The following is a 26,686-nucleotide window of genomic DNA, read 5'->3' as shown; positions in this document are numbered from 1 at the left end:
TTTTGATGTCAAAATTATGGAACTGGACGGGCACTAGATGTGTCTTTCAAACAGCGAAAATTGAGGTCTACCTCTCATAAGGGTGCTAATTTGTCGGCCTTCCGCCTTCAACCTCACCAGCCACCTGGGCAGTACTAATACCAAAGGGATCTATCTTTCAGCCCATTCATGACAGCCTCTGATTAGTCTAGTCTGCTCTCAGGCATACAGTTTCTGCTGTTTGATAGTCTACTATTCTACCCCATACTCCAGCCAAATCATCACAGATCCTACCACAATTCAGGCCTTTTTTGTTCTTTCTCTTTTCTCCTCTCACCTCCTTCTCTTCCATGCTTATCTGCACTGTCCATGTCTTCAATCATGGATTTTGTAGTTGTTAACACTATTTTCCTAACCTTTACTATTGTTCTGTGATGATCTGATGCGTTTTATTAACGTTTATATATAACTTCTGATCTGCTGCGCCGAGACTCACTTGCCTCTGCTGTCTCTTCAGCGAAGTGTTGTTCGCTCTGACTTCGGTTCCTCTTGCTATCTCTTTCGCTAACAACAAGACATCAAAATTCGTCCTGAAAGGAACCTAAAAGAAGACGCTACATTCTTATTCCCTAGCGGATCGGGCGGCTGTGATGTATATCCCACCCCAAGTTCGTGGGCTGATGGCCCGTCAGAATGGCGGCAACACCATCCCTGACACCAATTCCCAAGCCAGTGATAGAAACATCATTTTTGTCATTGTGAGCGTTCGCCCTTGTATGCATGCTGCTTCAGCACTGGTTCTCAGCTAATTGTTTCGACGTCTAGGTCGCTCTGGCTATTGTTGTCACGTTCCTCCTTCTTGGCGCCTCCTACTTCGGCCTGAAATATTTGCGTCGGATGGGCTGCTCCCCCAAATATCTCCCGGGAAAATATTTGAAAGACAAATGGAACCGTTGGGACCCTGGAAAGTTCTATAACCAAGTCTCAAATGACATTCGGAACGGATCGGCTACTGGCGCTGAAGCAACGGAGATGATAACAGCGAGAACGACCAATCCTATCCATCGAGACGCTTCCATTCGGTCCGTGGCCACTCTTCCTGCCTATTCTGCAAACCCCAAGCCCGAGGAACGGGTCATCGCACGTGAAGGTGAAAGAGACGGTATGGATACCGTGATCGAGTTTCCCGAGACCGCTGAAGAAGAAGAGGCTCGCCGGGAGGAGCTCATGGCATCGCTTTACGAGATCCGCCAGCGCCGGCGTGAGGAACTGGCAGAACGCGAGGCTAGGCGACAGGCACGGCGTGAGGCTCGGGAGCGTGGAGACCGCGCTCAGCTAGAGCTCTTACGGCAACAGGATCGACTTCGTGCTCGCCAACGTGCAAGAAGTCGGTCATCAACCAATGCCAGCAATAGTGCATCCAACCTCGCTACGGCTTTAGCGGAGCATCAGAGTCGTGGTCGTGGCAGGAGGATTGCCAGTGTGAACTATGCGGACGTGGGCTACGTTCGTCACGATGGATCACGAGTCCGCGCAACTTCACCCGATTCCGACCGTCGCCCCCTACTGTCGAACGGCCCTTCCGGCAGTTTCGATGCCTCTAATAGGTCATCCATGGTCGATACCCCGAGCATTCACTCGCGGGGAGAGTCCTACTCATCCGCCTCGACTGGTACCGTCGATCCAAGTGCCTTGACTAGGGTGCACTCCCAGACACATTCTACCGCCTCTACCTTGCCATCTACCCCAGGTGCTGAGGAGGCCGATGTTGGTGTTCTCAGCATTCCCCCTCCGGAATACGATCATCTGGACTGGGGCGAGGCCCCTCCGTATCAAAGTCCTGTCGAGGAAAGGAACGAAAATACTGCACCTCTTCGGGAGCTAACAGTTGTGCCTACCATTCATATTGATGCAGCGAGCCCTATCAGCGACAATTTCCCAGCGGCTGCTCCTCATGAGTCCAGAGAGCAGCACGATTTGCGTGCGGTTCCTTCTGTAACTCGCTAGCTTTGCAGTTCACACTGCTCTTGCTATCTCTCTACTTACCCTTTTCATTACGACTGGGAGGTGTGCAGCACTGATTGCATTTCGAATGGATTTATCTCCTGCATCGGACAGCGACTTACATGCATGACTAACGACGATTCATTTTCTCTCATAACGGTCGGAGAGGAACTTTAAATAGCATGGCGTCAGGAGCTACATTGGGAAATTTGTCCTTTATCTGTCCATATCTGTTTCTTCTTTGTTTCTCTTCTGGTTTCCTTATATCAATATCAACATGTACATTGAGACGATATTGCCGCTGTTCGAGGAGTTGATAGCGCCCAGTTGGAGGAGACGAATGAAAATAACCAATTCCATGAACTACCGCTCTAACTTTAATGCTCTCGTATCCAGAATTATGAGTGAGAATAGAGAAGTGTAAATGCTTGCAGCACGCTCTTTGGTTGTTGTTCTCCATATGGTGGACAAGAACTGTTTAGGCGGTCACTCCAACAGTAGCTCCACCCGGTCGAGTAAACAAATCAACAACTCCTCCAGCCTCCTCTTTTCCCGTCCCGCAGAGTGTCAAAACTAACTTCTGATCATCAATCGCATTATTTCGCGGCTGATGCAAATAATCTGACTTAACTAATTGCATCACTCTTCTATGCTCTCCGTTGAGATACCCATATCCTGGTTGTTATTATCTTTTGGCGTGGACGCTCGTGGACGCTCGTGGCCGCCAACGCGCTTTACCACAACATACCCAGCGATTACCCATCCCCTTCTGCCAGTTATAACGTCAATGCCAATTTGAGCACAAACATTCATGTCTGAAGTCAATTGAGCTTCAATTCACTTGTATTGCAACACTTGCTTTTGGAATAAGACGCGCCATACGTTTGGACTATGTCGCACGAGAACACCAGACGCTCCGAAGCCACGACAAATAGCTTCGCGTCGTTTGGCTCCGATTTTGACCCGGAGCACGAAGCCCTCGCGTCTACGAAACACTTTGAGAACAGCCCCAAATTGCCCGAGATGAAAGGCAGTGCCAGGAAACAAATCAACAACTTTGCAGACGAGGAGCCCGACTACGCCATCGACACCTCTGCATTGGAACGCGCCTTCCCTGAATTGTCCCCCGTGGGCACCTCCGAAGATGACACCGAGGAAAGTATATCGGTTGAAGCTGGACGGGGCATTAACAAGCCCACGCGTCGGCTCGATGACTCGCGGAACTCCTTGATGAGTATTGAAAATAGTGTGCGGTCTTCCTCGCCTGCCGTCAGACTCGACTATCCCACCTCGCATACGCCTCAAAAGTCAGCCATGCGCGTATCCTCGAGAAGGACCGCCAGCGAGAGTCTACGAAGGGATGCTCAGTTGAGACAAGCCAGTCTTGCCCACAAGGAGAATCGCGACCCTCTTTCATCCAAAACAGCCCGCAAGGATCAGCGACGGACATTGTCTGAAATGCACGCGAAGGTCCGCGATTCTTACGATGGTTCCTTCATCGCCGATGAGAGACCTCAGCCTGTGGCAACCAGTACGCGTGCGACGCGCTTCGGAAACGTCAACCTTTCTCATCAGATAGCAGACGCGGTGGAAAGAGCGTCACAGGAGGCTTATGCTAAGGAAATGCGCCGGGGGAAGTTATCCAGCAACCTGCGCAACGGGTCCGGCAATGGTGCTGGCGACACGGGCACTATGCAGTCTTTTCTTCTTCCCGATCTTCCCAATCTGTCGGAGTTGGTGTCGGGTGTCTACGAAGACGGTACACCGGTTTATACCCGCCAGAGCCGAGCTAGGGCGACACGATTTGTTTCTCCTCCGAATGACGGTGCTGATGTGTCCATGACTCGTGAACATATCCCCCTCGACGCGATTCCCATTCCAGAAGATGAAAAGGCTCTCTTTGTTTCTCTGAGACTGCTGCAGGACAAAGTTTCGGAGCTTGAAAGGGCGAAGTCGGATGCGGAGAGAAAAATTGATGAAATGCGACAGGAAAATGCGGCCTTGAAGGCTGGCCGGTCTAACCGCAAAGACAAACACGGCCGTTCTCGCGTGTATGAATCCGAAGACGATGACCATAGGAGAGACGCCGGGTCTCACTATCAGAGTCAGTTTCCTTTTGCAGTTCGAGAACCTCATGCTAACCATTGCTCTAGAGCTCGAAGCTTCGAATCTAGCTTTGCAAAACCAGTTGGATATGGCTGAGCGGAAGGCGCAGATGAGCGAGGCGGCGCTGAAGAAATTGAGTCGTGAGAGAGACATGGCTGTTTCTCAATTGGGGATAGCCTATCTTGAATCTCGAGATCTGAAGAGCGAAAATGACAGCCTTCGCCAAGAGAATGCTGAACTTAAGGCACAGCTGGCTAAATTTGTTTCGCTGGCCTCAAAATCTCGCGAGGATACTGGCCGCTCAGAAGCAACATCCGCAACGGAAGCAAGCGTTGAAAGCGGCCAGCTCGACACGCAGCGAAGTGAGGACCTAAGTCGGACCACTAAAGATCTTACCAGTAAGAGTACAAGATCGAAGAGGACCGGCGGCGTAGAAGAATCGCGCACAAAGATCGCTAAACAGGTTGATAAGGAGATGTCTCTCCTTGAGAAAGAGCGAGCCGAAGAAGCTCTTTTCTCGATTGACCTGCCGAGGACTAGGGTCTCGAGTTCCCGAGCCGAGAGATCCCAGACTCGGGCGCAATCAGGCAACACGAAAGCAAAGAAAAAGCCAAACACAGGAAAGCAGCGGGTGAAAAGGGTGATTGTCGAAGAAGTCGATATCACTGAGCCTTTGGATTCAACCGCTGAAGACGCCACGGGCCATGCCAAGAAATCCTCTGCCACAGAGCAAGACTTGACGCTGTTGAGCTTCGTTGACGTGAGTTATTACTTTGTTTGACTTATTTTTGCCGCTAATATGATTGCTATAGGAACGTGAAATCGCTCAACTACGGAAGACGCTAGAAGAAGAACGACTTGCGCGTAGACGGCGACAGTCGATCTCGACCAAGGTTCAAAGTACAGACGAGACCGCAAACTCTACCCGACAAAGTGTATCAAACTCAGCTGCGCCTCGCAAATCCTCGATGAAGGACAGTAAAGCCCCGATAACAAGACCAGCTTCGGCAATGGGTGATCTGACGGCCACATCGAAAGTCAGCATGGCTGAGGCAGACAGCAATCTTTCCGTGCCCATTGAGCGCCCAAGACGGCATTCGGATCATTCCATCATCCCCACCACTCAGCGGAGACGTCGCCCTGTTACTGACGACATGACTTCTGCTTTCATCCTGCCAGATATTACTATTCGTCACGCTGAGTTGGCAGCTGAGGACCCAAGCCGGTTGCCCCAGGCTGCGCAAAAGGCCTTGGACAGTGCTACACAGCATGATGGCAAAAACTGCACGGTTTGCAAGCGCTGCATTCCTGGTAACTCGCAATGCGACCATACTCATGAGACTGTAAAGATCCCGAAACCTGTACCCGTTTCGGAGCGCATGCCTGAGCATTCTGTTTACAATGAGGAGCCTACGTTGCGCCCTGCACAATCTCCCGGTGCTGCTCTCGCGACGGTGCTTAAGGCGTTGGAGGATGAACTGTCCCATTTGAAAATGCAGCTTGTAACGTATCAAGGGGCGTATAACAAGCTGGATGCCTCGTTGAGCAAACGCCAGAGGAAGTCGCTGGCCGCCAAGATTGAAAAGCTTCTTAAGGACATTGACTTGAAAGCTGATCAAATATATGCGCTCTACGATGTTCTCGAAGGCCAAAAACAGAACGGACACGAGATGACTGAGCAAGAGATGGAAGTCACACTTCAATCCATTGGGATCGACACCGCCGCCACCACGAGGGCCACGGATGTGACCGCTACCACAGACAAATCTTCCCACAAAAACAACGATACTGACTTAGACGACGATGAGGAGCTACCATGGGAGGGCATTGAGAGCACAATGGATGTTACAGGCAGAATTGGAAACTAGCTTCGCTCCAGGTCGCTGAATTTCTTCTCTCATTCCTTGCATATTCTCTTTCCATTTCCTATTGATTGGCCCTTCCGTTCAACTTGCTCACGCTTTCTCGCACGGATCTCGTTTCAGGTTTCCGACTGACCTCTTGGAGGTGTATGTCCCTGGTCCTTGAGAACTATGTGTTGGGCTGGGACACCGTTCCTAGTGTTACATAGCAGACAGGTATGGTCCGCTGATAGACTCGGCATCTGGTTGTTCTCGAAGCAGGGCCTAGGAATGTCTTTCGTTACTTGAGATCGGCTTAGCAGTGTTGACTCTGCTGCACGGCCTTGATTTCGTAGCTTTGGACACATTCTCTTCATTCTTCTTCTACTTTTGTGTTCTTTCTCCAGTGAGGTTTTAGCTTGTGAATGGTGTCCTGCGGTGTTTATAAGTGTGTCCTATTTAAATTCTCTTAGCATTTGGGCAAGGGACTTGGTTGGATTTCGAGTGTATGTTATGCTTTCAATCGTTCAATGCACGAACTCCCCCTATATAATATGCGCTGTCTTCAACTGCAATATGTGCCTATTGGAGCGTAGCATCTCAAGTTGTGAGGTACTGCATGTGACATATAACCAACCAATCATGAATTCCCGAAAGTGCAACTATGATTCAATTCATGCAGTTCTGCAGAGATGACTTTTAAGACCTGAGATATATCCCCGAAACTAGGTATGAAGCATCAATAACCAATAATATCAAGCGGCGCAAACACAAGTAGGAGATCGCATATCCAATGCGCTATACTTTTTCATAACCGTAAAGCAATCGAGCTTAGATCGAGTTCATCCCTTCCACATCATCCATGTCGCGGTAGAAGCCGGCAACCAAAAAGGCAAGCTCCAACGCCTGCTTCTCGTTCAGGCGCGGGTCACAGAACGTCGTGTACCGCTCGCTCAGCCCCTCCTCGGTCAGCCCGCCCGCACCGCCGACACACTCCGTGACGGCCTCGCCGGTGAGTTCGAGGTGCACGCCGCCGAGGAAGGACTGCGCGGCGCGGTGGATCTCGAGCGCCTGCCGCAGCTCGGAGAGGATGTCGCTGAAGTGTCGTGTTTTCACGCCTGAAGGGGTAGTCTGCGTGTTGCCATGCATGGGGTCGCATTGCCAGACGGGGAGGTGGCCGGAGCGTTGGACGGCGGCTATGTGGGTGGGAAGGTGCTGGCTGATCTTACTGGCGCCGTAGCGGGAGATCAGGGTTACCTTGCCGATTTCGCGGTTGGGGTTGACGATGTCGAGAAGGCGGACGAGCTCGTCGGGGGTCATGCTGGGGCCGATCTTGATGCCGATGGGGTTGGCGATGCCGCGGAAGAATTCGACATGGGCGCCGTCGAGTTGGCGCGTGCGGTCGCCGATCCAGAGGAAGTGTGCGGAGGTGGCGTAGTAGCTTGCTGTGGGTTGTGGAGTTGTGGTAGGTGGGTTGCGCAGGAGGCGGGTGAGACTCTGCTCGTATTCGAGGAGGAGACCCTCGTGGCTGGTGAAGACGTCGACGGTCTCGACGCCTCGGTCTGTGTCGATTCCGACGGTGTGCATAAAACGCAGCGCGTCTTTGACTCGGTTGACGATGCGCTCGTACTTCTCTTTGATTGAGGGCTCAATGACGTGACCGAGTCCCCAATCCAGTGGGGAATGAAGATCCGCGAGACCAGATGAGAGTGAGGCGCGCATGTAGTTGAGCGTGGCAGCGGAGTGAAAGTACGCGGAAACAAGCCGAGATGGGTCTGGCCTGCGAGATTCTGCGGTGGCAGCGAAGCCATTGATGTTGTCACCGCGGAACGAGGGCATCTCAACGCCGTTGACTACCTCCATAGGGCTTGACCGGGGCCTGGCTCTGTCAGCAACAAAAAGAAGGACGACTGAAGGACATGACCATGTAGCTTACTTGGCAAATTGCCCGGCTATACGTGCGATTCGCACTACAGGTTTGTTTGCGCCTGCCCGCCATTAGTACATGTCGCCAGATGACAGAGGACGTAAGCGTACCCCAGATCAAAATCAAACTCATCTGCAGAAGCAGTTTGAGTTTCGCTTCTATCATATCCTGATTACAGTAATCGAACAGCTCAGCACAGTCCCCTACGAGCAACACGGCGGTTAGATACAGTATTTGGAGACCAGCATCACGGGTTCAGGCAGGACAATGTACCGCCTTGTAGAACAAAAGCCTTGCCCAAGGCAACATTTCGCAAGCTCTTTTTCAGATTCGCAATCTGACATTCGACAGTTAGCATCACACTTGCCCCTAACTAAGAGTAAAGTAGGACACTACGCCGTACCTCTTGTGTTGTGACAAGCGGAGGCAGTTTCTGGAGCTTGCTCAGAGCGGCTTGGACTCCTTCCCTATCATCATAGACAACATCTTGTTTGATGGGTTTCGTAGTCCAAGCTGATAGACACAGTCAGCATCCGCTCCTGCCATTGCTGATGAGGGGTAACAACTTACAGCTTGGAGTCCAGTCTTCCATAGTGAGGGTAATGATCGACGCTATTTGCCTCGCAAGAAGCATAAACAAATAAGCTTCTTCAGTATCCGATCAGATGCTGGATTGACTAAGGAATCAGCTCTCAGTCCGGGAGAGCTTAGCAATTAAAAATGACACAAGTAAGCAAGGGACCACTTGCTGTCACAGTCAGCCTCACAGTCACAGTCACACGAAGACTGCCCGCTGTAAGCCTGCAACGAGGGAAAAAAGCAACAAGCGCTTATTCGCGGCCTGAGTCATCAGCGTATCCCCACTAGTCCAGATTGAGTAAGAAGCGTCCTTATCGTGATCGGCCACTTTCTTATCGCGTCATCCATGCGTAGTAAGAGACCTTGGAGGCATCATAACATCCTAGTTTCAACCGATCCAGCAGATAAACATATACCTTCAAGACGCTCATTGAAAATGTCAGATTCCCTTCCCGCCGCATCCCATGATCCGGACTCCATCGAGCGATCTCATCCCGCCCACGCCGAAGACCGAAAAGCAGCCGCCGCGCTTTCCTCCCTGCACGCTAATGAGATCGGCACGGAATCAAGCAATAAGTCTTCGCCTGCCGATCAGGAGGCTTTGGGAAAAGCGATGAGTAGGTTGGATATTGCCCCGGTTACGGATGCAGCGGCCAGGAAGGTAGATACCAAGAAGACACAGGCAGTGACGAAGAAGGCTGTGAAGGTTTCGGCGGAGGATGTGAATTTATTAGTACGTTACCCTTGTCTTTCTAGAACAGGTTATGCTGGGAGATTGGGTGTATGGTGGTGTTAATGACCTGCAGGTGCAAGAGTTGGACTTGAGTAAGAGCAAGGCAACGGAGTTGCTGAAGGCGCATGATGGTGATATGAGGAAAGCGATCCGGGCCTTCATTAGCCCCATGGGAGCATGATGTGCTGCTCCTGGGTATAACTGCAGGGACGGAAGCTATGACGCTGGTGATGATGAGATGAACCCAAGCATTGACAATGGCAAAGGCTCAGACGAAACTTGAGTTCGCAAGTTTCGATATGTGCAGTCTAATGTAATGACAACTTTTAACGAATGACGCTCCCAAATTTAGCTACTATTTCTTTTCATTTCTATCAACGAGTATAGACATATCTATCACAATTCGTGTCTCGTAGTCATATATAAAACGCCATCGCTTTTATCCATAAACGAGCATAGCGCCAACCTCAGAGAATAGCATCAACTTTCCTGGGTGCCTCTTCTCGCATCTTTCCTTCTCTCGATCCCCTTTCCCTCATGTATTGTCCACAGCAGCAGCCATCCAACCAATGCTTCCAACGCTAGTGCCCACCAAATACCACCAACAAGATTATTTTTCAACCCCAGCCCTAGCCCCCAACCACCGATGAAGGGGCCCAGTGTACGCGCTGCACTCGCTATACTCTGAGCGACACCATGCACCGTCCCAAGGATCGACGGATCAGTGACACAATTATTCACAAGAATGATAGCAGCAGGAAGAGCAAACGTCCGAGAAATAACCTGAAGTCCAACCACAGCCGTGAAGGCAGACCAGACTAGCCATGGGTACCGAGGGATGATCACCAAGAACGGCATCAGAGTATACGCAACCGGTGAAAACGGTAAAAATGTGCGGAAAGAGCTCAAGGTCCCTAGACGAGATTGGACGTGAGGGTATACGAAGATCTGCAACGGGAGGCCGATGACCCCGATAATTGCCGTTGCAAGACCGACACGGGAGGATGGTAGTCCCAGGCCACCGCTGAAATGGAAGAACCCTCGCCGGCTATTCTCCGGAGCCCTCGGGGTAGGGAGGAAGACAAAAGTCATAGCGTTAAAGGCGCTGGTGTGGAACGCCAGAAGAAAATGAACTAACAATGTCAATAGGACATTGGGAGTCCAGATTTGACGGAACCCAGGCCGTTTATGACGAGGAAGTCCCTGCAGGCGGATCGGACTAGACGGGGCTGATGTGCTGGTCACGCTACCGTCCATATACAGAGACTCGTTGTCCTCGAGATTCCTCAACTGGCGATAATGACGTGGAACCCGACGTCGGGAGAAGAATCCGAAGAGCGTTCTTCCGACCTGGCGGCCCCAGTCGCTTCGGTACCGTGCAACCTCGTGCGTCTAGGAGGTACGTTAGATCTTGACTGGCCCAAGAAATGCGTGCAGAACCTACCTCGTCGAGCCCAAACAAGATAGCCAAAAAGGCAGCAAAGGTGAAGATAGCATTGAGGATATTTGGCAACGCAAACGGCCACCGCTCCATCCACCCCACACCATGCTTTCCACCAAAGAACGACCCAGGGCCAAACAGATGAGGATAGCTGTGGATAGGATCGGCCAACGAACCCCCAACAATAGGGCCAACGATAACCCCGATATTAAAGCACATCGGAAGAAGCAGGAACGCACGCGATTGATATCTGCAGAGTGCATCTGTCAGAATCACCTTGACCCAGGCCCGGACCGAGTGCACTTACTTCTTCTCCTCGATAATTTCCGATATCATCGTCCGCATCACCCCAACGTTACTGTTCAGAATGCCCCCAAGAACCCGAAATACTACCGCCGCCGCAAACGACCTCGAAAACCCAAACCCAAGGCATGAGATACACGTCCCCAGCAACCCAATCAGCAGCACACGCTTCCTCCCCATCCACTCCGCGTCCGCCAACCGGCCCCACCAGACCGCCGTGAGAAACTGCGCTGCGGTAAAGCTGCCCTGCATGATCCCCGCCTGCGTTGAAATGGTCGAGTCTGGCAGCGAAGGGTCGAACGACTTGAGCTGGTAGAAGAGGTATGCTTGGAGTGATGTCTGGGTCAGTGGCTCGGAGAGACGGGCAAAGGTGAGGATGGCAAGTTGGCCCTTTTTGGGCAGGGAGGCCCAAGTGACGGGCTTCTCACTAGGGGTGTCGATGACTAGATCGGCGTCTTCTGCATCGTCATCCCCGTCACTATCATTGAAGGATGTGTCTGATGAGGTTCGTCCATGACTGGTGATGTCGAATACGTGTGCGTCAGGAGAGGTTGGAGGATGACTACCGTCATTGTTCGTACTGTTTGGAATGTCTCCATCTCTATCTTTGTCGAGGCAAGTTAATCCGTGAGGGCTGGCGTCTACATGGTTGAGATGGAGATGGTCATCATCATGATGTCGCGGATGACTTGTAGGGGCGGCGTGCATCAATGAAAAGGCAAGCCAGAGTGTAGTGAAGCGTGATAAGGGGACTGATGGTTTTCTATGTAACAATGAGCAAGATTAGACAGATTTATTGATGCTAACTGTATACAAGAAATTTCTTTCCGGCACAGCAATAGAACGAAGAAATTTCCGCTGACGAGATCGAGGCTAAGCTCGCGTGACATCTCGATTTATCTACTTCGTCCATAGAATCTTATCGATAAGATCGGCACAATGAAAAAATGCGGAGATCCGAACCAAGTGCCGATTTAGCCGATCTCGGGGGATGCCTGATCAGGTTCCGAGACCATCATTGCAGCCTGAGGCATTTAAGAGTGTTCGGCAAACAAGAATTGGTGCATTCTTATATGATGTATTCATTGGTATTTTTATAAAGCAATGGACTAATGTACAGGGTATATCCCGACAAAAAAAGGAAAGGGGAAAAATTAGAGCAATGAGCCAAGAAATCCTAACGCCTTGCATGCAATATGCGAACCATCAATTGATGAGTGGACTGCCAACCTTGGGCTTAAAAGCAAGACTCTTTCGTCGCGCAGCCTCCAGCTTGAATCGAAGCTTCTGAGTAGGCTCATCGTCGCTCGATGACGAAGTCGAAAACAGACCTTGCCGTGTTTGCTTTGGGGGGCACGTTTGTTGGACGAGCCTGGATTTTTGAGAGAGATAGAATGGGGTGGCAGGGGACATTCCGATGTTGTCCAACCTGCTGAAATCGTATCCAGATGTGCCTGGGGTCCTTGGCGTCTGGCAATATTGCTGATCTGCCTCTGTGTGGGTTACGGTGTATTTTCTGTTGCTCTCCGGTGTCGAAGACTCCCCATGCGAAAGTGGAGGAGTCTGTCTCATAAAATCACCCATGGTGCCAAAGTCAGCCCCGGCGCGTCTGCCAGATGAAGACGCCGATGCGCTGTTGTCCGCTTTGATCAGAGTTCCGTTGACATTGCTCAGTGCCCGAGGCTCCATGCTCTTCCTGCGCTTGGCACCACCGCGAGGGATAATGGAGCTATCCACTGTGTAGTGGGTTTCATCAAGCCATTTGTTTTCTCGCTCGCAACTGGAGTTCCATGTCAGCATAATCTAATCAAGCAATATCGAGAAGATTACTTACTCAAGAACCCAACCAACACCGACACACTTGACCAGGCCAGCTGCTTGTCTGACCTTTTCCAGGGTTCTCACTCCTCCGTCCTTGAACACAACGTGGGTAATACCCACCTTGCTGTCTCTGCGGTTTGTCATATCGCCTGACGACATACTTGCGCGTGGATTCCATCCCCAACTCTTGACGCATCGAGCTCCCATCTGCTGCAGAAGTTCAATGAATATGCCGCTGGCATCTTCTCCCTCAGTTGTATGGACATCCACATATACAACCGCTCCTCCAAGAATGTTTTCACAAGCAGGAGTCTTTGAGGGTCCTGGAGATGCCGAAGGAGCCATGGAACGCCTACTTGATTGGCTGGCTACACTCGTCCGCCTGGACTCACATTTTTGAGATCGGGGAGTCTCGTTATGTTGGAGTTTGGGCATCTTGCGAGGAGAGGCTTGCGCCGTACTCTGCTGGGGGGAAGCAAGCACACGCTTTCGGAGCCGAGGAGATGAGCGGATAGGCGAAGAGATTGAGAGCGATCGGCCCCTTTTGCGGGACAGTTTCAAGGGCGAAACTTGACCTTCCGGTTTCAGAGGTACTTTGGATACCGTATGGAAGGTCTCTAGCGGGATGCTTTTCTGCTTGACTGGCGTGGCAGGAGCAGGAGGTTCGACTCTTTCATTCTCCTTGTTCTCATCCGAATCGCCTTCTTTTGGAGAGCTAGGCGATGCAATTGGGCTCTTGGTGGTATCAGAAGCATGCGCAGGCTGACGGTTCAGGACCTTTTTGTATGCAGTCGGCTCGGAGAATTCGGGTTGCGGCTCGCTGAACAACTCGGTCATTGGCTCTCTCTGGGGAGATGATGTTGCTACAGCACTAGAACGAGACTCTTCCAGGTTTTGGTCATCCTGGTCCTCGTAGATCTCTGGAACACCGGCATAGATCTCGCTATCGCGAGGGCGATCTGAGGCTTTCTCTTGAGGAGATCCAAGACAATCTTCGATGTCGGGGTAGGCCACTTCTTGAGGAAGACGAGTCCCACGACGAGAAGACCTTCGAAGTCCTCCGATGGAGAACACCCCTCGCCTGGTGCGTCGTGGCTCAGACTTCTCGGGACTGCTAGCTTTCCATTGACTGAGCTGCTCTGCCAAAAGGGTGAACCGTGGACGACGGTTTCGCTGCATCAGGAATCCGCTTTCCGGTTCGTCATTGCAAACTGCAGCGGAGGTAGGTGAATCGGGCAGGTCATTATGCTCAATTGAATGACTCTGGTTGTCTGTAGTGAGCTCAGATTCAGACATATCCACTTCTTCGCGATATTTCAGATCACCGTGGTAGAAAATGCCATCCTGAGTTGTCGACGCTTGTGGTGCAAGGGAACCATCCTGGTCATGAAGATGGCTATTCATTCTTTCCAGTTCCTGCTGGGGGCCTAGCTGAGTGTTTAACTGCGCATTCGGTTCTTCATCAGGCTGAACTTCATAGATATAGTGGTCCGTGGTATCAGATGCGACGAGTGTCGCCTCGTCATCATCAAAGTATTCGCTATCGTGGAAGTCAACGTACTCATTGTTGAGCTCTCCAGGCTGGAAATCGACTTGAACGGCGGCACTTCCCGTAGCCTCCGGAACAGAATCAGTGTCAGATTCACCATCAACGTCTTCATAGGCTACCGGTGCGTCAGTGAAAACATCTTCAAGTCCCTCAATCGAGTGTCGCTGAAACGGCAGGCTTGACTCCTCTGTCACAGCTTGAAACTCGCTGCCGTATACGTCCTGCATCATGTGCTCTTCCTCTGGCTCTGATTCAGTTGCGTCCGGATCCTCTGCGTCATCATAATCAGGCGTGTGGTCATTTTGCTCGGTGTGGGTACCCATATTGCTGACATAGGCGGTATGGCCGACAATACTCTCGTCCGCCAGATGGATATCGCTTTCATCAATCTTGGAACCCTCTTCACTGTCGTTGTCATCTAACGCTCGAGGTTCCTTCCCTGCAAGGGTTTGGTCTCCAGATTCTTCAAATTCGACTTCAGGACCTTCGTTGGTCAACTCACAAGCTTGAAGATCCTCGACATTATCGGCGACATCATCATGATCCGACAGATGTTCTGGAGCTTCCTCGACATCTTCTGCGGTCATGGAGGGTGTTTGCTGCTCGTCATTAAAATCATGAGAATCAGCAAATTGCGCCCGAGAATCCACAACAGGATGCTCATCGGACGATTCTTGTTGAGGAACCTCGTCTTGTTCTAGTCCTTCGTTATCATAATCGACATCCATTGGCCCTTGAGGTTCAGGAGTCCTGAAAGACGATTCAACATGTTCCGCATCATTGGCCTGGTCAGCACCGCTAACAAGACCCATTCCGCTTTCGTTCCTACGCAATTCCGGCATTGAACGAACACTCGAGAAGAGACTATTCTTGAACGGGGAAGCAATTCTCTTTGCAGGGCTTTGGAGCAACAGCGACCGGGACTTGAATGGCGTTGATGATGATTCCTGTAAGGGAGCCTGAGCGAAAGACACGCCAAATATGCCTTTCTTAGGGGACGATTTGAGAGGTGAATTGTGTCCAGGGGTGAAATTTGGCTGTGATAAAGGCATTATTTCGTCACAGAGACCCAATCCTCCGTGTCTGGGTGTTTCCAAGTGGGCTTTCTTTGGAGCTGCTTTAAGTGGTGAATTTTGTGTTGGGGTTAAACTCGGCTGGGCAATCGATTTCGCGCTTCCTTTGAAGGACAAGCGAGCTCGTCTTGGTGTCTCCTTGACGGTATAGTGGAAGGGCGAAGGGGGGGGCCGCCGGGCAGGACTGGACATAAACAGCGAGCTACTGAAGTCGACTGCCTTCGTGGATTGAAGGTTGGGCTCACCATTTTCGTCCACCGACTGGCTGAGTTTTCTTGGTGTGAAGTCGATTTTACGCACAGGAGAGCTCAACCCAGTAGCTTCTGATCCCTTTTTGAGAGGCGAATTTATGATCAACTTCATTTGGTCCTTGACGCTGCTAAGTTCATCATCCTCCCCGTCCGAGCTGATATATGAGGAAATTGACTTAGCAACTTGCGTGGCTTTCTTGGGTGAGAGAGGCTTGCCGGCTTCCTTCTTGGAGCCTGCAGGCTTGCGTCCTCGACCAGTAGTTGTCGCAGGCTTACGAACTGGCTTGGCTCCGAGACCGACCTTGCCTGCTGCTGTAGTTGCTGCTCGGCGTCTTCCAGTCGTAGTAGGAGCTGGTTCATTGGCATCCTCCTCTTCGGAATCGGACACATCTTTGAATGTGACGGTTTTCTTCTTGGCTGGTCCCCGGAGCAAATTTGACCTCATGGTTGTAGAGTTTGTGGCGATAAGAATATGTTTGGGACCACTGCTGGATGCTTCGACTGCGCCTGTCTGTGCTCGAGTCTTCTTCTTTGTACTGTCTTTATCAGCGCCTGTAGTGACAGTAGGCTTCGTCGCGGCAGTTGCCCTTGGCCGACCTCTCGGTCTAGGCGCTGCCTCGGGTTTAACTTCGTCCTCCTTTGGCAGCGGCTTTGTCCTTGGCCGTCCAGGTCGCTTCTTGGGGGCATCGGTCTGGGCAAGCTCGTCCTCGTCGTTGTCGCTCTCGCACTCTGCAGCTGCAGGAGTCGCGGGTCTTCTTCCCCGACCTGTAGCGCTTGTGGAAGAAGTTGAGCTCTTCCCTTTGGGTCTGCCTGGTTTCGCTTTTTCCTTCGTATCTATGAGTCCCAGTTCGTCGTCCGTAGCCTCATCCGTGTCAGAGTCTGCCTGTCTAGTCCTGGCGCTGGTCGCCGTTGCTGTTCTCGTAGTTTTTTTTCTGGTTTCTGTCGCAGAAGTTCCTGACTTTGTCCTCGCCGTCCTCACGACCGGTTTGCTGGCAGTGGTGAGACTGGCGGCTTTGACTGTGTTGGCTGGGGGACGGCCACGGGTGGCCCGTTTTGGGGATGACTTTGGGATGATAGCTGCGCGAGCCATTTTGAATCAATAACAGAGAATTATGCACCCAAAAAATTTGTATCTCAGGCGGCTGTGCACTTGTACGGTTTCTCTGCTGTTAGTAACGAAGAAGGGTCGGTGTTGACAAGCCCGATGCGCTCATCATGAGCTGAACTTCGCAGCAGAGGAATGACAGATTCGACTAACCACAAAGGCGCACCTGCAGAAAAGTTTTCAAGCAGGGGTTTTGCTGTGGCTATTAAGTAGACTTGACTCGTTGATTAGATATGTGTTGTTGACTTCCAGCTGTTTGGCCGCCCGCAAGAGCTGCGGCGTTTGTCCTTGGCTTTCTCCTTTGAGAAATCACGTGAGCGTTGTCACAGCAACAGCCGTAGCCTCATAAGCACGTGATGTATTCCCCGCCGATCGTGAACCTTGTACCTCCTGCTTAGCCTAGTTAAGTGGATATCATTCTATGGACGCAATATCAGACAGGATGATGTTGTTTTTTTGCATAATTTATATACAAAAAGGGGGTACAAAACGATAAATAGATAGATTAGAGAAACAATATTGCTCGTTAAACCTCCCAACTGTGATAACATTGGCATCTGATAAAAGTCTGTGAGGTATGGATATAGCTCAGACCACATTAGATCCGGTAGAAATCGACATTTTCGAATAATTCCAAAATGAAACTTAGAAAATTGTCCAGGCGGCAAAAACAACGGCCATTGCAACAGTGGAAATACTTGGAATGATCCCAGAGGCTGCACTATCCAAAATCGTGACCGGCTCGTAACCCGCAGGGGTGGTGCTGTTGAGAGAGCCGTCCCAGCAATACCTCTGGAAACATTGTTTGCAGATTTCCGGCACGTTAGTGTTGGTGCGTTCGAGAGACCGACTCAAGATAGCACAGCCGACACAGGTTGACCAGTTGCCGTCGCGAGTGCTGTTACCCATTGTCACCACATCATACCCGTTCAGAATGGTAGAATCTCGCTCTTGTTCGGTATAGTCTGGCTGGAAAGTAGAAAAGTTGGAGTAAGCCGTGTAGGGGTAGTTCGGAAGATATACAATCAAGGGCGACGGGCCAGTGGTGTTTGAGCTATTGCACCCGAAAAACGTAGGTCGAGTGTTCAAGCCCTTGTTGACGAAGGTATTCTGATCGGGAATTGCAGGAAAGGAAGTACCGTTGGCGATGCCTGAGGAATTTAGGCTACGCTCATAAGTAGCGACAAGGGCAGTTCCGTTGGGCCAGCTGTACGTGGTATCGGCAGAGGAATCGACGGCGAAGATCACATCGACATGTCGCTCTGGCTGAATCAACGGGTGCAGTGGTATATTCTGCAGATCTTCACCACCATCCACCAAATCCAGTTCCAATTCAGCGGCACTAGGGTTGGTTGTGTTGGAAAAGTGGTAGAATGGGTTAGGAGCATATTGAGCAATGTCCTCGTCATTCTCGCCAATGTCCTTCAAGATGTCGGTGAAGACGGATTTCAGCCAATCCGGCAAAGCCGTTGAGTTGATCTGAAGAAGGAATTGATTGAAGAGAGTAGAGGACGTACCCATGACAAAGCCAACATTGTCAAAGCCACGCACACAGCTCTCATTACTTGGGACTGAGCCGCCATTGAATTTGGTTCCTAGATACTCGAGGGGCGCAAATCCAAAAACTGTGGGGTCAAAAGTTCCAAATTCCCAAGGATTAAATTCGTAGACGGTGGCATTGCTGCTGATGAGAAGTTCTCCAGGGTAGCGACCATCTGCAACAACCAAAGGCATTGGCATCTCTGCCTTCTGAAAGGCGTCGGTTAGCGCGATGGAGGACCATGTATAGCTGGGACCACCGTTGGTTGCATTGATCATCTGGTAGGACAAAGCACGGCCCCTGTGAAATCATCAGCATGCTGTATTGCGACAAGAAAGAGATCAAAAGCTATTGTTACCAGTAGTCAGTAATTGAAGTCGGGTAGCCTGCATCCGACTTTCCGGAGACCGCATTGCTGATGTCCCTATAATAGGTGGCTGAATCCAAAATCTGAATGCTACCCCCATCGGGACCTTCGAAAATTGAATTTTGAAATTGCCAAACGGTGCCCTTTTGGTGTGTTTGGAGTGCAGAGATGGTAGTAAAGTTGTTGATGTAGATTGATCCCACCAGCCATGATCCACCGCTCAGGCCAGACAGATAGGTGGCTGACTGCAGCAATCCACCCAACTGACCGGCGCTCGTGGAATTCGGCGTACGGCTATCAAAGGCCTTGATTGCACCCGCGCCGTTCATCAATGCTCGATAGCCACCACCAGAGACTGCGATGCCGATATTGGGAAGATCCGACGAGTTACTGGAATGGCGGTCAATGTAGCCCGCCGCGTCGAAGTCTTGAATCTTGACATGATTAAAGAAGTCCTTCATCGCAGAAGTAGTCTTGCCCCGACGCGTCTCCAGCCATGATGTCTCGTTGGGCGACAAACTTGCGGCACTGCGAATGGTAGGGCGACTGGCAGGACAACCAACTGTACTGGGTGTGTATCCATCGGGGGCATTTGGCAGAGCACGCTGTTGAATTTCAACATGGACGGGGTCTGGAGCACCACTCACACCTATTGAAATTCAATGACATTAGTTCCGTTTGTAGTCAGATACGAGAAAGCTACTCATCCGACTAGTTCGAGCCACACTTTGAGGCGGAACGGTTTACCTACAAGAAAATAATAGACCAGCGACAGCGCACGCGACTGTGGTGGTCTTCATTTTGGGTTGTATTATGCCGCCTCACGCCACAATCCGGGTGAAGATTCAGCTACAGAGGACAATAAGATCAAATATTTCTCTCTCTGTGGAGTACAAACCGCCAAATTTAAGGCAGCCACCATTTGGCATTTGAATAAATGGGGCGGTGTCACTTAGCCAGGGGTCCTCATCTTGGGACGGTGGATCAGCGAAAAGGCCAAGCATACTAAAGGCTTGGGAGATTGGGCAATTTGATTTATTCCATACTCCGTACACAGTAGTCTTATCCCTCGTGTAGGATAGGTGATTGTCATTGGAGCTTTCGGAATTCGTTAGTAGTTTGAGCCGAGGACCACAGATCAGCCTCCCTGAAGGGCTGAAAATGCATGAGGATGACGATGGCGAAGCTCCGGCCTTTCCGCCAGTCTAGGCTGGAAACGGCAATAAAGGTGCATCACCTCTCCAGATTAGCACCGTCTCTCGGCTGAGTGGGGTTCTGAATCATTTTCTGATGACCTGTGTACTCCAAAGATATTGTTATTCTGCGAAGGCTATCCATGCTGTCGGCTCAATCATATGTCAGTCTTGAGTAGTGACATATGAGGTTCATTTCGTGACTACTGCTTTGTGCCAGCCTGGGCGTACCGCTTTCGGGACTCGGACTGGTTCGATTTTTTTATAATCTCAGATGGCGAAGTTCAGAATGGAACTGCCCCTTTGTCAAGCGTCGAACTACTTGCGTCACGACTTTTGGAAATGGGCTTTGAGAAAAGGCCCTGTGTTGCTGGAGTCTCTAAAAGGCCCTCCGCTATCATTTAATCACATGGAAATGGCTGTCTCATATTCCATTGGAGCCTTTAAACAGCGAATGAGAGATAAACACAACTAATTGTCAGGTTACTGTCAGTAATCTCTAATATCTATTCCTTGATTAGCTATGTGTCCTTCATGCCAACTAAGGAAGGTGTGTGTTAATGGCGATATTCAACACGTAGTCTTAAGCAGTGGAGACGCAGCTATGAAAGTCAGCGTTTTCTCAAGTCATGTGTGCATGTGATTATGCTACAGGTACAACTGTTATTGCCATTCCCAAATACTAATAATTTGTGCCATATACAACGAATTCCACCACGTCACAAATACCACAAGGTCACCCAGTGTAGTGAGCTTTCTGTCCCTAATATATGCAAGAGCATCAGGCACGTCAGCACAGCCCTCTAGCAGATATTCTGTTAAATAATAGATACCTATCAACGAAACCAAGCTCTCCATAGTCTCTTTCCCCAGCCATATAAAAGAATGCATCTGCCTAACACACGGCCAAAGGCCATCGGCAATCCGAAGCTGAACCATGTCAGTGGCTTCAAGAGGGTGGCCCGAGGCACGACTATCACGTTGTCAGCTCCACCAATGGATAACTTGGATTTGTCGCGTGTAGAATGGGTAAATGCATCAACAGCTTCTAAAATAATCCCCACAGTCAAACCAGGTTCACTTAGAAAAGGCGAATGGCTCGTTTGCAGCTCTCGATGCTCCACACTAGCACCCATTTCTCTTGCCATACCAACTAACATTCGCTGAGCCAGCACTGGTATTGCCCGATCCTCCACAGTCCCGATATACCAAGAAGGCACGTCTTTCCACCCAGCGTACGTATACTCATGACCTTCGAACAACGCCTTCAGGCTCTGCGTCGCAAGCTGAGAAGCCCAATATTTCGCCTCTTCCTCAGGGAGGTCGTGGTAGAATATCTCCTTCGGGGAAGCGACAAGCTCGGCGTAGCCGGTCTCGTTATTCACACGCCATAACGCCGGCGGACGACCAAAGAATGAATCCATAAAGGACAGCCCAGTCAAGGTGTAGCCAGAGGCCATGAGAATTAGTCCAATCACGTATCCGGATCGGCTGTTATCAGCGTCCTTAGGCTTTGCGAAGCCTTTGATAGCGCTGCTGCCCACTATGCCGCCATAGGAGTGTGCGATGACAACGACATTGCGCCCGTTACTTGTCTCAGCGGAAATCGCATCCTGGGCTGCCTCAAGATCATCTTTGAAGGTCGCCTCTGGATCATATGCTGTCGAGGGTAGAGACACTGCGACGCATCTCAACGTGGGCTCTAAGAGCCGAATAATTGGCTCATAGCATGTTGGTCTATGCCAGGAGCCTGGTATGAAGATAAGGGTAGGTCGACTTGACATTGCAGCGGTTTGCAAGTTTAATGTTTCAGTAGCCCTTTGCATTGGGCCAAGAAGGCGGCAAGTCTTATCGTGCGTAGGATTGAGTAGGAAGTCAGAAAGACGCAGCTCATTGATGGGATTGTGCCTATGAGAGGTTCAGTGAACAAAACCAAGCTTGAAGAGCCACATTATAGCACGTGAACTGTGCGTCTAGCATATCTCAGCGTCTTATTTGCTGCTTCCCTTCAGCCAGTTCTTAAAGTGGTCTTCATGTTTCGTTCAAGCATTCTTGGAATGCTGATTCTAGGCCTATGGATGTGACTAAGATGTTATGATCTTACAAAGCTAGGTACTTAAGTAGTACATAACGGGCCAGTTATTACCAATTATTCATCTACATACTAGCGTATCTCACATGACTAGGGTTTGAAAATATATGTGTTGTGTATGTTCAGAATGTGGAGTCCAATTGTTTCTTTGTTGAGAATTCAATCTACGCCGTATCAATTTATCGCCGATCAATTGGAGAATACCTGTCTTCTATCAATGCGTTTTGGCAGTCATTTTTTTTTTTTCGAGTATACCGTCTAATCTGGCCATGGCACCTACATTTCCAGTTTGAACACTATAACTATTGTCGGAGCTGTCCTTGAACCTACCAGGGTGTCGGATATTTTGTATCTTTCTTTGGCATGCCAACAAAACTTGAGAACTTAGCATTCGGCCCTCTTCGCATCAGAATGTAGCGTCATATCTGCATATACTCCTGTATTCAAAATCTATCTTCCTAATTTGTCCCCAATATATCTTTGCGGTTGGCAACAAATCCAACAGGTGCCGTTTTAATCTCTTGGGTCTAGTGCGGAATTAGAAACTACATCTGTCTAATACTGCAGGTTATTGTCCAGAACAATCTATATCGGCATGTATCATTCATTTTTCCACCAAAGGGAGTCCTAATCTATCATAACCTCTAAGCCCTAACCTTGAATCTATCTTTATAACTGCACTTGTATTGTTCTTATGCCTTTCCGGGATTTGTTCCGTCATTTATTTTTTGAACTTATTGCAAAATTTACAGCTCAAAGTACAGTTTGACAATGCTGAATTCTAGTTATATCTGTGTATCGCTCAATATTCAGCCAACATGACGGTAGGTAAAAGTGTACTCTCTTTTGGTTTCTTCACCTATCGAGGTATCGTACGGCAAACCGACTTCAAAGTTCAGTATGTCTGTTCGATCAGGGATGGCAAAAAATTCTCTGAGCTTATAGCTTATAAGCAGCCACGAAGCTTATACGAGTATCCGAATCTAGATAGCTGAAATAGCACAAAAAAAAGATGAGTGGCTGTCTGGAATCAATGCTTATTTATCCTTAGACCTTTGAATATGTTTTACTCTCTCTTTCTACCACAGTATATATCGCATATGGGGAATGGGATTCTTGTTATCAGGCTCAGGCTTATGTGAAGTCCTCCTGGTTACAATCTATTATTGATTAAAATGGACTTACCTCCGAACGAGGACCCCAAAGCGGCTAGCTGTATGCCTTGGGCTTCTATGGAGTATGATATGGTTGAGCCGAGGAACGCCTCCCGGGAAACCTAAAGGGGTAAGTAGCTCAAGTGGATTCGCCCACTTCTCCACAATACCTTATCTTCCCCAGAAAGAGACATGACTAAGACCTCTGAAGGTCACAAGGTTAGATTACGAGTGAGCCTTGTAGATCTTCCATAGTAAATCTGAGTTGTGTAGTAAATAAATTGGACAGTATAATTGACAATAATCATAGTCTTGAAACAGGCTAAGTTTAGTATATAGTATTCTGGACAGTAAAGACCAAAGACCCGGATTTAGACACACAGAACAACAATCGTCTTGAAATCGATACCTGGAAAGTGAGATTACATAGAAGGTAAATGGAATGCATCATCCTAGGATAATCCAAAATTGGGATGCCATGGCAGATAAACAACAAAAAATTGACCAATAACGAATGCACAGCATAGGAGGTCTGAGGCCCAGGAACTATCTCCTGCCACCTGTCCATCACTCTTGGAATATGATCGCGCTCTCTTCTCCCGCATCCTAGTCTCTATCTCGAGTACTATTTCAAGTACTATTTTGATGAATCGCGTAATCGCTAATAACTATCCCAGTAATGATCACCTAGGGCCCGTGACCATAAGTAATTCGACACTGTGTAATCTCGCCCATAGAATCTTCTGCTGCATTAGATCTCCTTTCTAGAACCACCAGTCCATGGCCCCGTGACCCGACCGCAAAAGCTGTCCCATCCCCAGCGTTCTCGACCCAAATGTTCTCTAAAAAAACATGATGGCATCTTAAGTCATCTGAACTTGTCGGCCTGTCTCCCGTCCGGATTACTCCATTAGGCAATCCGAGTGTCCAAATGGTGCCACGACCAAGAGTCTTCCAGTCACTCTGGTGTGGTCATTTAGCCTGTAGAAGCGAAGCCAGTTTGTCACGTCTGCGGAACATGAGTGTTGTATCGCTCCATCATGACTATATCATCAGTTTGACTTCGTCTGGATTATTCTAACTGGGTTTCTCAATTCGTGCTCCTCCACTCGTGTCCTTTAAATATTGTTATTATAACCAGAAGATCAGACACGACTGTTGTCAGGACTCAGGATTGGAAGATCGTCCAACATCTGTACCGTGGCTGTAAAAAGCGTCATAGAATAGTCAGTTTAAAATAAGACCTGTCTACAATAATAACCTAAGGTAGTTCGTACAACGGACAACAAGCAACTGGCCAATTGGTGGAGAAGTAACGGCTCCTGTCCCACGTTTGCATTATTGCCCCGCTGGGTCTGGACCGAATCCATAGTTCCTTCGACCAGATTCCCTCGCTTGGTTGCTTGTTGACATTCTCCCCGAGCAGCCATCATGCTTCTCTCTTTTGGCCGCTACTCAAATTTCGATTGCTCACATGAGCTCTTTGTCTTGAGCGTAAGCCTGTCGTCGTAGTACTACCCACCTTTTTCTGGATTCGTTCATCCGTAGGTTCACGATCGTGAAGTATTTAAGGTGCTGGGTGGCTGCTCGTTAGATCAACCTGGCTTCAATTGTATTCTATCCAAGCATCTATTCCCCTTTTCCGCCGCAGGAAGAAAAGTCAATTGAACGACTACATCGCGACTCAACTTCCTTGTACTCTGATTACTGCTCGACTTAACACTCTACTCTAATCATAATGTCTGTCTCCATTACTGCGGATACTCCTGTCGCTTCTGCCACCAAACCGGCAGACGTCTCATTAGGCTCCAAGGGTAGAATGCCAGAATTCAGTCTGGCTGGCAAGGTCGTCCTTGTCTCCGGTGCTGCTCGTGGTCTTGGTTTAACCCAGGCTGAAGCGCTTTTGGAGGCTGGCGCCAAAGTGTACGGATTAGATCGTCTGGAGGAGCCAGTGAGTAACCCTGTTTTCTACAACCTTGCTCATGGCGCATCCTGTCTAACCATGCTGGATGGTGATAGTCCGCCGAGTTCTTCGAGATTCAAAAGCGAGCCAAGGAGGAACTGGGGACGGAGTTGCACTATCGTCGTATTGATGTGCGTGACACGGAACTGTTGACCAGCACCGTTGAGCAAATCGCCGATGTCGAGGGCCGAATGGATGGCCTGATTGCTGCAGCAGGGATCCAACAGGAAACCCCTGCCTTGGAGTACACGGCCAAGGACGCGAACACCATGTTTGAGGTCAACGTGACGGGGGTATTCATGACTGCCCAGGCAGTGGCCAAGCAGATGATTCGCTTTGGTAATGGTGGTAGCATTGCACTAATTGCGAGCATGAGTGGTACTGTCGCAAATCGGGTACGTTTCTACCAGTTCCTTTCTAGAGTGGAAAACGGGGATCCCCGGGTTTCTTCCCTTTCCCCGCTTCTGACTTAATGTCACACTTGCCTGTCAAACTCCATCGCATGGTCTCTACTGTTGTCAACCGAACTAGAAAAATGCTAACTTGACTAGGGTCTCATTTGCCCCGCGTACAATGCCAGCAAGGCCGCTGTCATCCAGCTTGGTCGCAATCTGGCCATGGAGTGGGGTCAATATGGCATCCGCGTCAACACCATCTCGCCGGGCTACATTGTCACGAAAATGGTCGAAGATTTGTTTGTCCAGTTCCCGGAGCGCCGAGAAGAATGGCCCAAGCACAACATGCTGGGCCGGCTGTCTACCCCCAATGAATATCGGGGTGCCGCAGTCTTTCTTTTGAGTGACGCCAGCAGTTTCATGACAGGAAGCGACCTGCGCATCGACGGTGGCCACTGTGCGTGGTAAATGTTTGCTCAATGCTTTACTTTTTCATTCTATTTTATTTTATTTTTCTTTCTCCCGGACGATCTTTGTTTCCTGAATGCTATTGCGATGATGTTTTATGTTGGGAAAGCAAGCGTGATCTGATTTAAATTCAATGTTCTCGTCATGATATCTGCCGTCTGCCATGTCTCCAGGCTTTCACATCGAGGGAGGGGGAAAAACGAACAGATAGTATGGTTTACCTAGAATATTCGACGGCTACAATCAGTCAATACATGGATGATTTGGTCATTCACTCATTGGATGACTGTGCTTTGACAACCAACTGGACTCCGTACTCGAATCCTGAAATTCCCCGCTGATCATCGTGGCCAGCAGGGAACACCAGCAACTAGAAAGTAAAGTTGCACAAGGCCGCGTCACTACAGTTAGTCTGAGATCTGGCAGCACGACTTGACCCTCAGAATAATTACGGACGAGTAACGGAGCAACTCCGTTCGGCCTTCCTTCCGTCTTCTGACCCTTAAGAACAAGATTCTGTCCACCCCGCAGGTCAGATAATGCACCCCTCAAAAAGATGCTATGGCTCACGTTACCTTCCTTTCCATATTCGATACAGAACTAGCCTCTTAACCGTCGTAAACCTAAGTATCAATGATACTTTTCGATGACATCCCATGCGTTGAGAACGAGAAAGTACGTATACTATTGTATCCAACAGTGGACTACGATGAAGGCATGCCTGAATCAATAGGTTGAATTAATGGAAGTTAATTATATACATGGACAATGTTATAAAGGCTCACTTGTCGCCCTCTCCTTT

At 49.7% G+C, this 26,686-nt stretch overlaps 9 protein-coding genes across 9 annotated transcripts; 4 read left to right on the top strand and 5 right to left on the bottom strand.

The window, feature by feature from the left end:
• The first annotated feature begins 7 nt into the window (after positions 1-7).
• On the top strand, positions 8-2,356 carry AFUA_4G08780 (uncharacterized protein). The gene is made up of 2 exons (XM_746853.2): positions 8-737; positions 805-2,356. Exons 1-2 carry the CDS (start codon positions 630-632, stop codon positions 1,984-1,986), a joined length of 1,290 nt encoding a protein of 429 aa, XP_751946.2. The 5' UTR covers positions 8-629; the 3' UTR covers positions 1,987-2,356.
• Positions 2,357-2,512: 156 nt separating this feature from the next.
• On the top strand, positions 2,513-5,957 carry AFUA_4G08770 (uncharacterized protein; the record flags this gene model as incomplete). Its single annotated transcript, XM_746854.2, has 3 exons — positions 2,513-4,087; positions 4,137-4,849; positions 4,902-5,957. Exons 1-3 carry the CDS (start codon positions 2,875-2,877, stop codon positions 5,955-5,957), a joined length of 2,982 nt encoding a protein of 993 aa, XP_751947.1. The 5' UTR covers positions 2,513-2,874.
• Positions 5,958-6,761: 804 nt separating this feature from the next.
• AFUA_4G08760 (3-deoxy-7-phosphoheptulonate synthase class II) lies at positions 6,762-8,449 on the bottom strand (the record flags this gene model as incomplete). Its single annotated transcript, XM_746855.1, has 6 exons — positions 6,762-7,809; positions 7,867-7,918; positions 7,968-8,060; positions 8,131-8,194; positions 8,261-8,370; positions 8,428-8,449. 6 exons carry the CDS (start codon positions 8,447-8,449, stop codon positions 6,762-6,764), a joined length of 1,389 nt encoding a protein of 462 aa, XP_751948.1.
• Positions 8,450-8,736: 287 nt separating this feature from the next.
• On the top strand, positions 8,737-9,350 carry AFUA_4G08750 (huntingtin-interacting protein K; the record flags this gene model as incomplete). Its single annotated transcript, XM_746856.2, has 2 exons — positions 8,737-9,169; positions 9,243-9,350. The coding sequence occupies exons 1-2, from the start codon at positions 8,783-8,785 to the stop codon at positions 9,348-9,350; spliced, it is 495 nt and encodes a 164-aa protein (XP_751949.1). The 5' UTR covers positions 8,737-8,782.
• A 299-nt stretch (positions 9,351-9,649) lies between these two features.
• AFUA_4G08740 (putative MFS multidrug transporter) lies at positions 9,650-11,831 on the bottom strand (the record flags this gene model as incomplete). The annotated part of the gene is made up of 4 exons (XM_746857.2): positions 11,721-11,831; positions 10,918-11,676; positions 10,614-10,860; positions 9,650-10,561 (listed from the first exon to the last, which is right to left on the bottom strand). Exons 1-4 carry the CDS (start codon positions 11,801-11,803, stop codon positions 9,650-9,652), a joined length of 2,001 nt encoding a protein of 666 aa, XP_751950.1. The 5' UTR covers positions 11,804-11,831.
• A 105-nt stretch (positions 11,832-11,936) lies between these two features.
• Positions 11,937-16,975, bottom strand: AFUA_4G08730 (uncharacterized protein). Its single transcript, XM_746858.2, has 2 exons — positions 12,748-16,975; positions 11,937-12,693 (listed from the first exon to the last, which is right to left on the bottom strand). The coding sequence occupies exons 1-2, from the start codon at positions 16,695-16,697 to the stop codon at positions 12,120-12,122; spliced, it is 4,524 nt and encodes a 1,507-aa protein (XP_751951.1). The 5' UTR covers positions 16,698-16,975; the 3' UTR covers positions 11,937-12,119.
• Positions 16,976-17,099: 124 nt separating this feature from the next.
• Positions 17,100-19,709, bottom strand: plb1 (lysophospholipase family protein). Its single transcript, XM_746859.2, has 3 exons — positions 19,371-19,709; positions 18,611-19,268; positions 17,100-18,552 (listed from the first exon to the last, which is right to left on the bottom strand). The coding sequence occupies exons 1-3, from the start codon at positions 19,417-19,419 to the stop codon at positions 17,358-17,360; spliced, it is 1,902 nt and encodes a 633-aa protein (XP_751952.1). The 5' UTR covers positions 19,420-19,709; the 3' UTR covers positions 17,100-17,357.
• A 583-nt stretch (positions 19,710-20,292) lies between these two features.
• On the bottom strand, positions 20,293-21,960 carry AFUA_4G08715 (alpha/beta hydrolase). The gene has a single exon (XM_746860.2). The coding sequence runs from the start codon at positions 21,636-21,638 to the stop codon at positions 20,649-20,651; it is 990 nt and encodes a 329-aa protein (XP_751953.2). The 5' UTR covers positions 21,639-21,960; the 3' UTR covers positions 20,293-20,648.
• A 2,403-nt stretch (positions 21,961-24,363) lies between these two features.
• AFUA_4G08710 (putative short chain dehydrogenase) lies at positions 24,364-26,211 on the top strand. The gene is made up of 3 exons (XM_746861.2): positions 24,364-25,009; positions 25,078-25,416; positions 25,573-26,211. The coding sequence occupies exons 1-3, from the start codon at positions 24,797-24,799 to the stop codon at positions 25,882-25,884; spliced, it is 864 nt and encodes a 287-aa protein (XP_751954.1). The 5' UTR covers positions 24,364-24,796; the 3' UTR covers positions 25,885-26,211.
• Positions 26,212-26,686: the final 475 nt, after the last annotated feature.

The sequence above is a fragment of the Aspergillus fumigatus genome, chromosome 4, assembly GCF_000002655.1.
Source record: "Aspergillus fumigatus Af293 chromosome 4, whole genome shotgun sequence".
Taxonomy (NCBI): Eukaryota; Fungi; Ascomycota; class Eurotiomycetes; order Eurotiales; family Aspergillaceae; genus Aspergillus; species Aspergillus fumigatus.
Note: the sequence above shows the minus strand (reverse complement) of the source record. Positions and strands in the feature narration are given on the sequence as shown.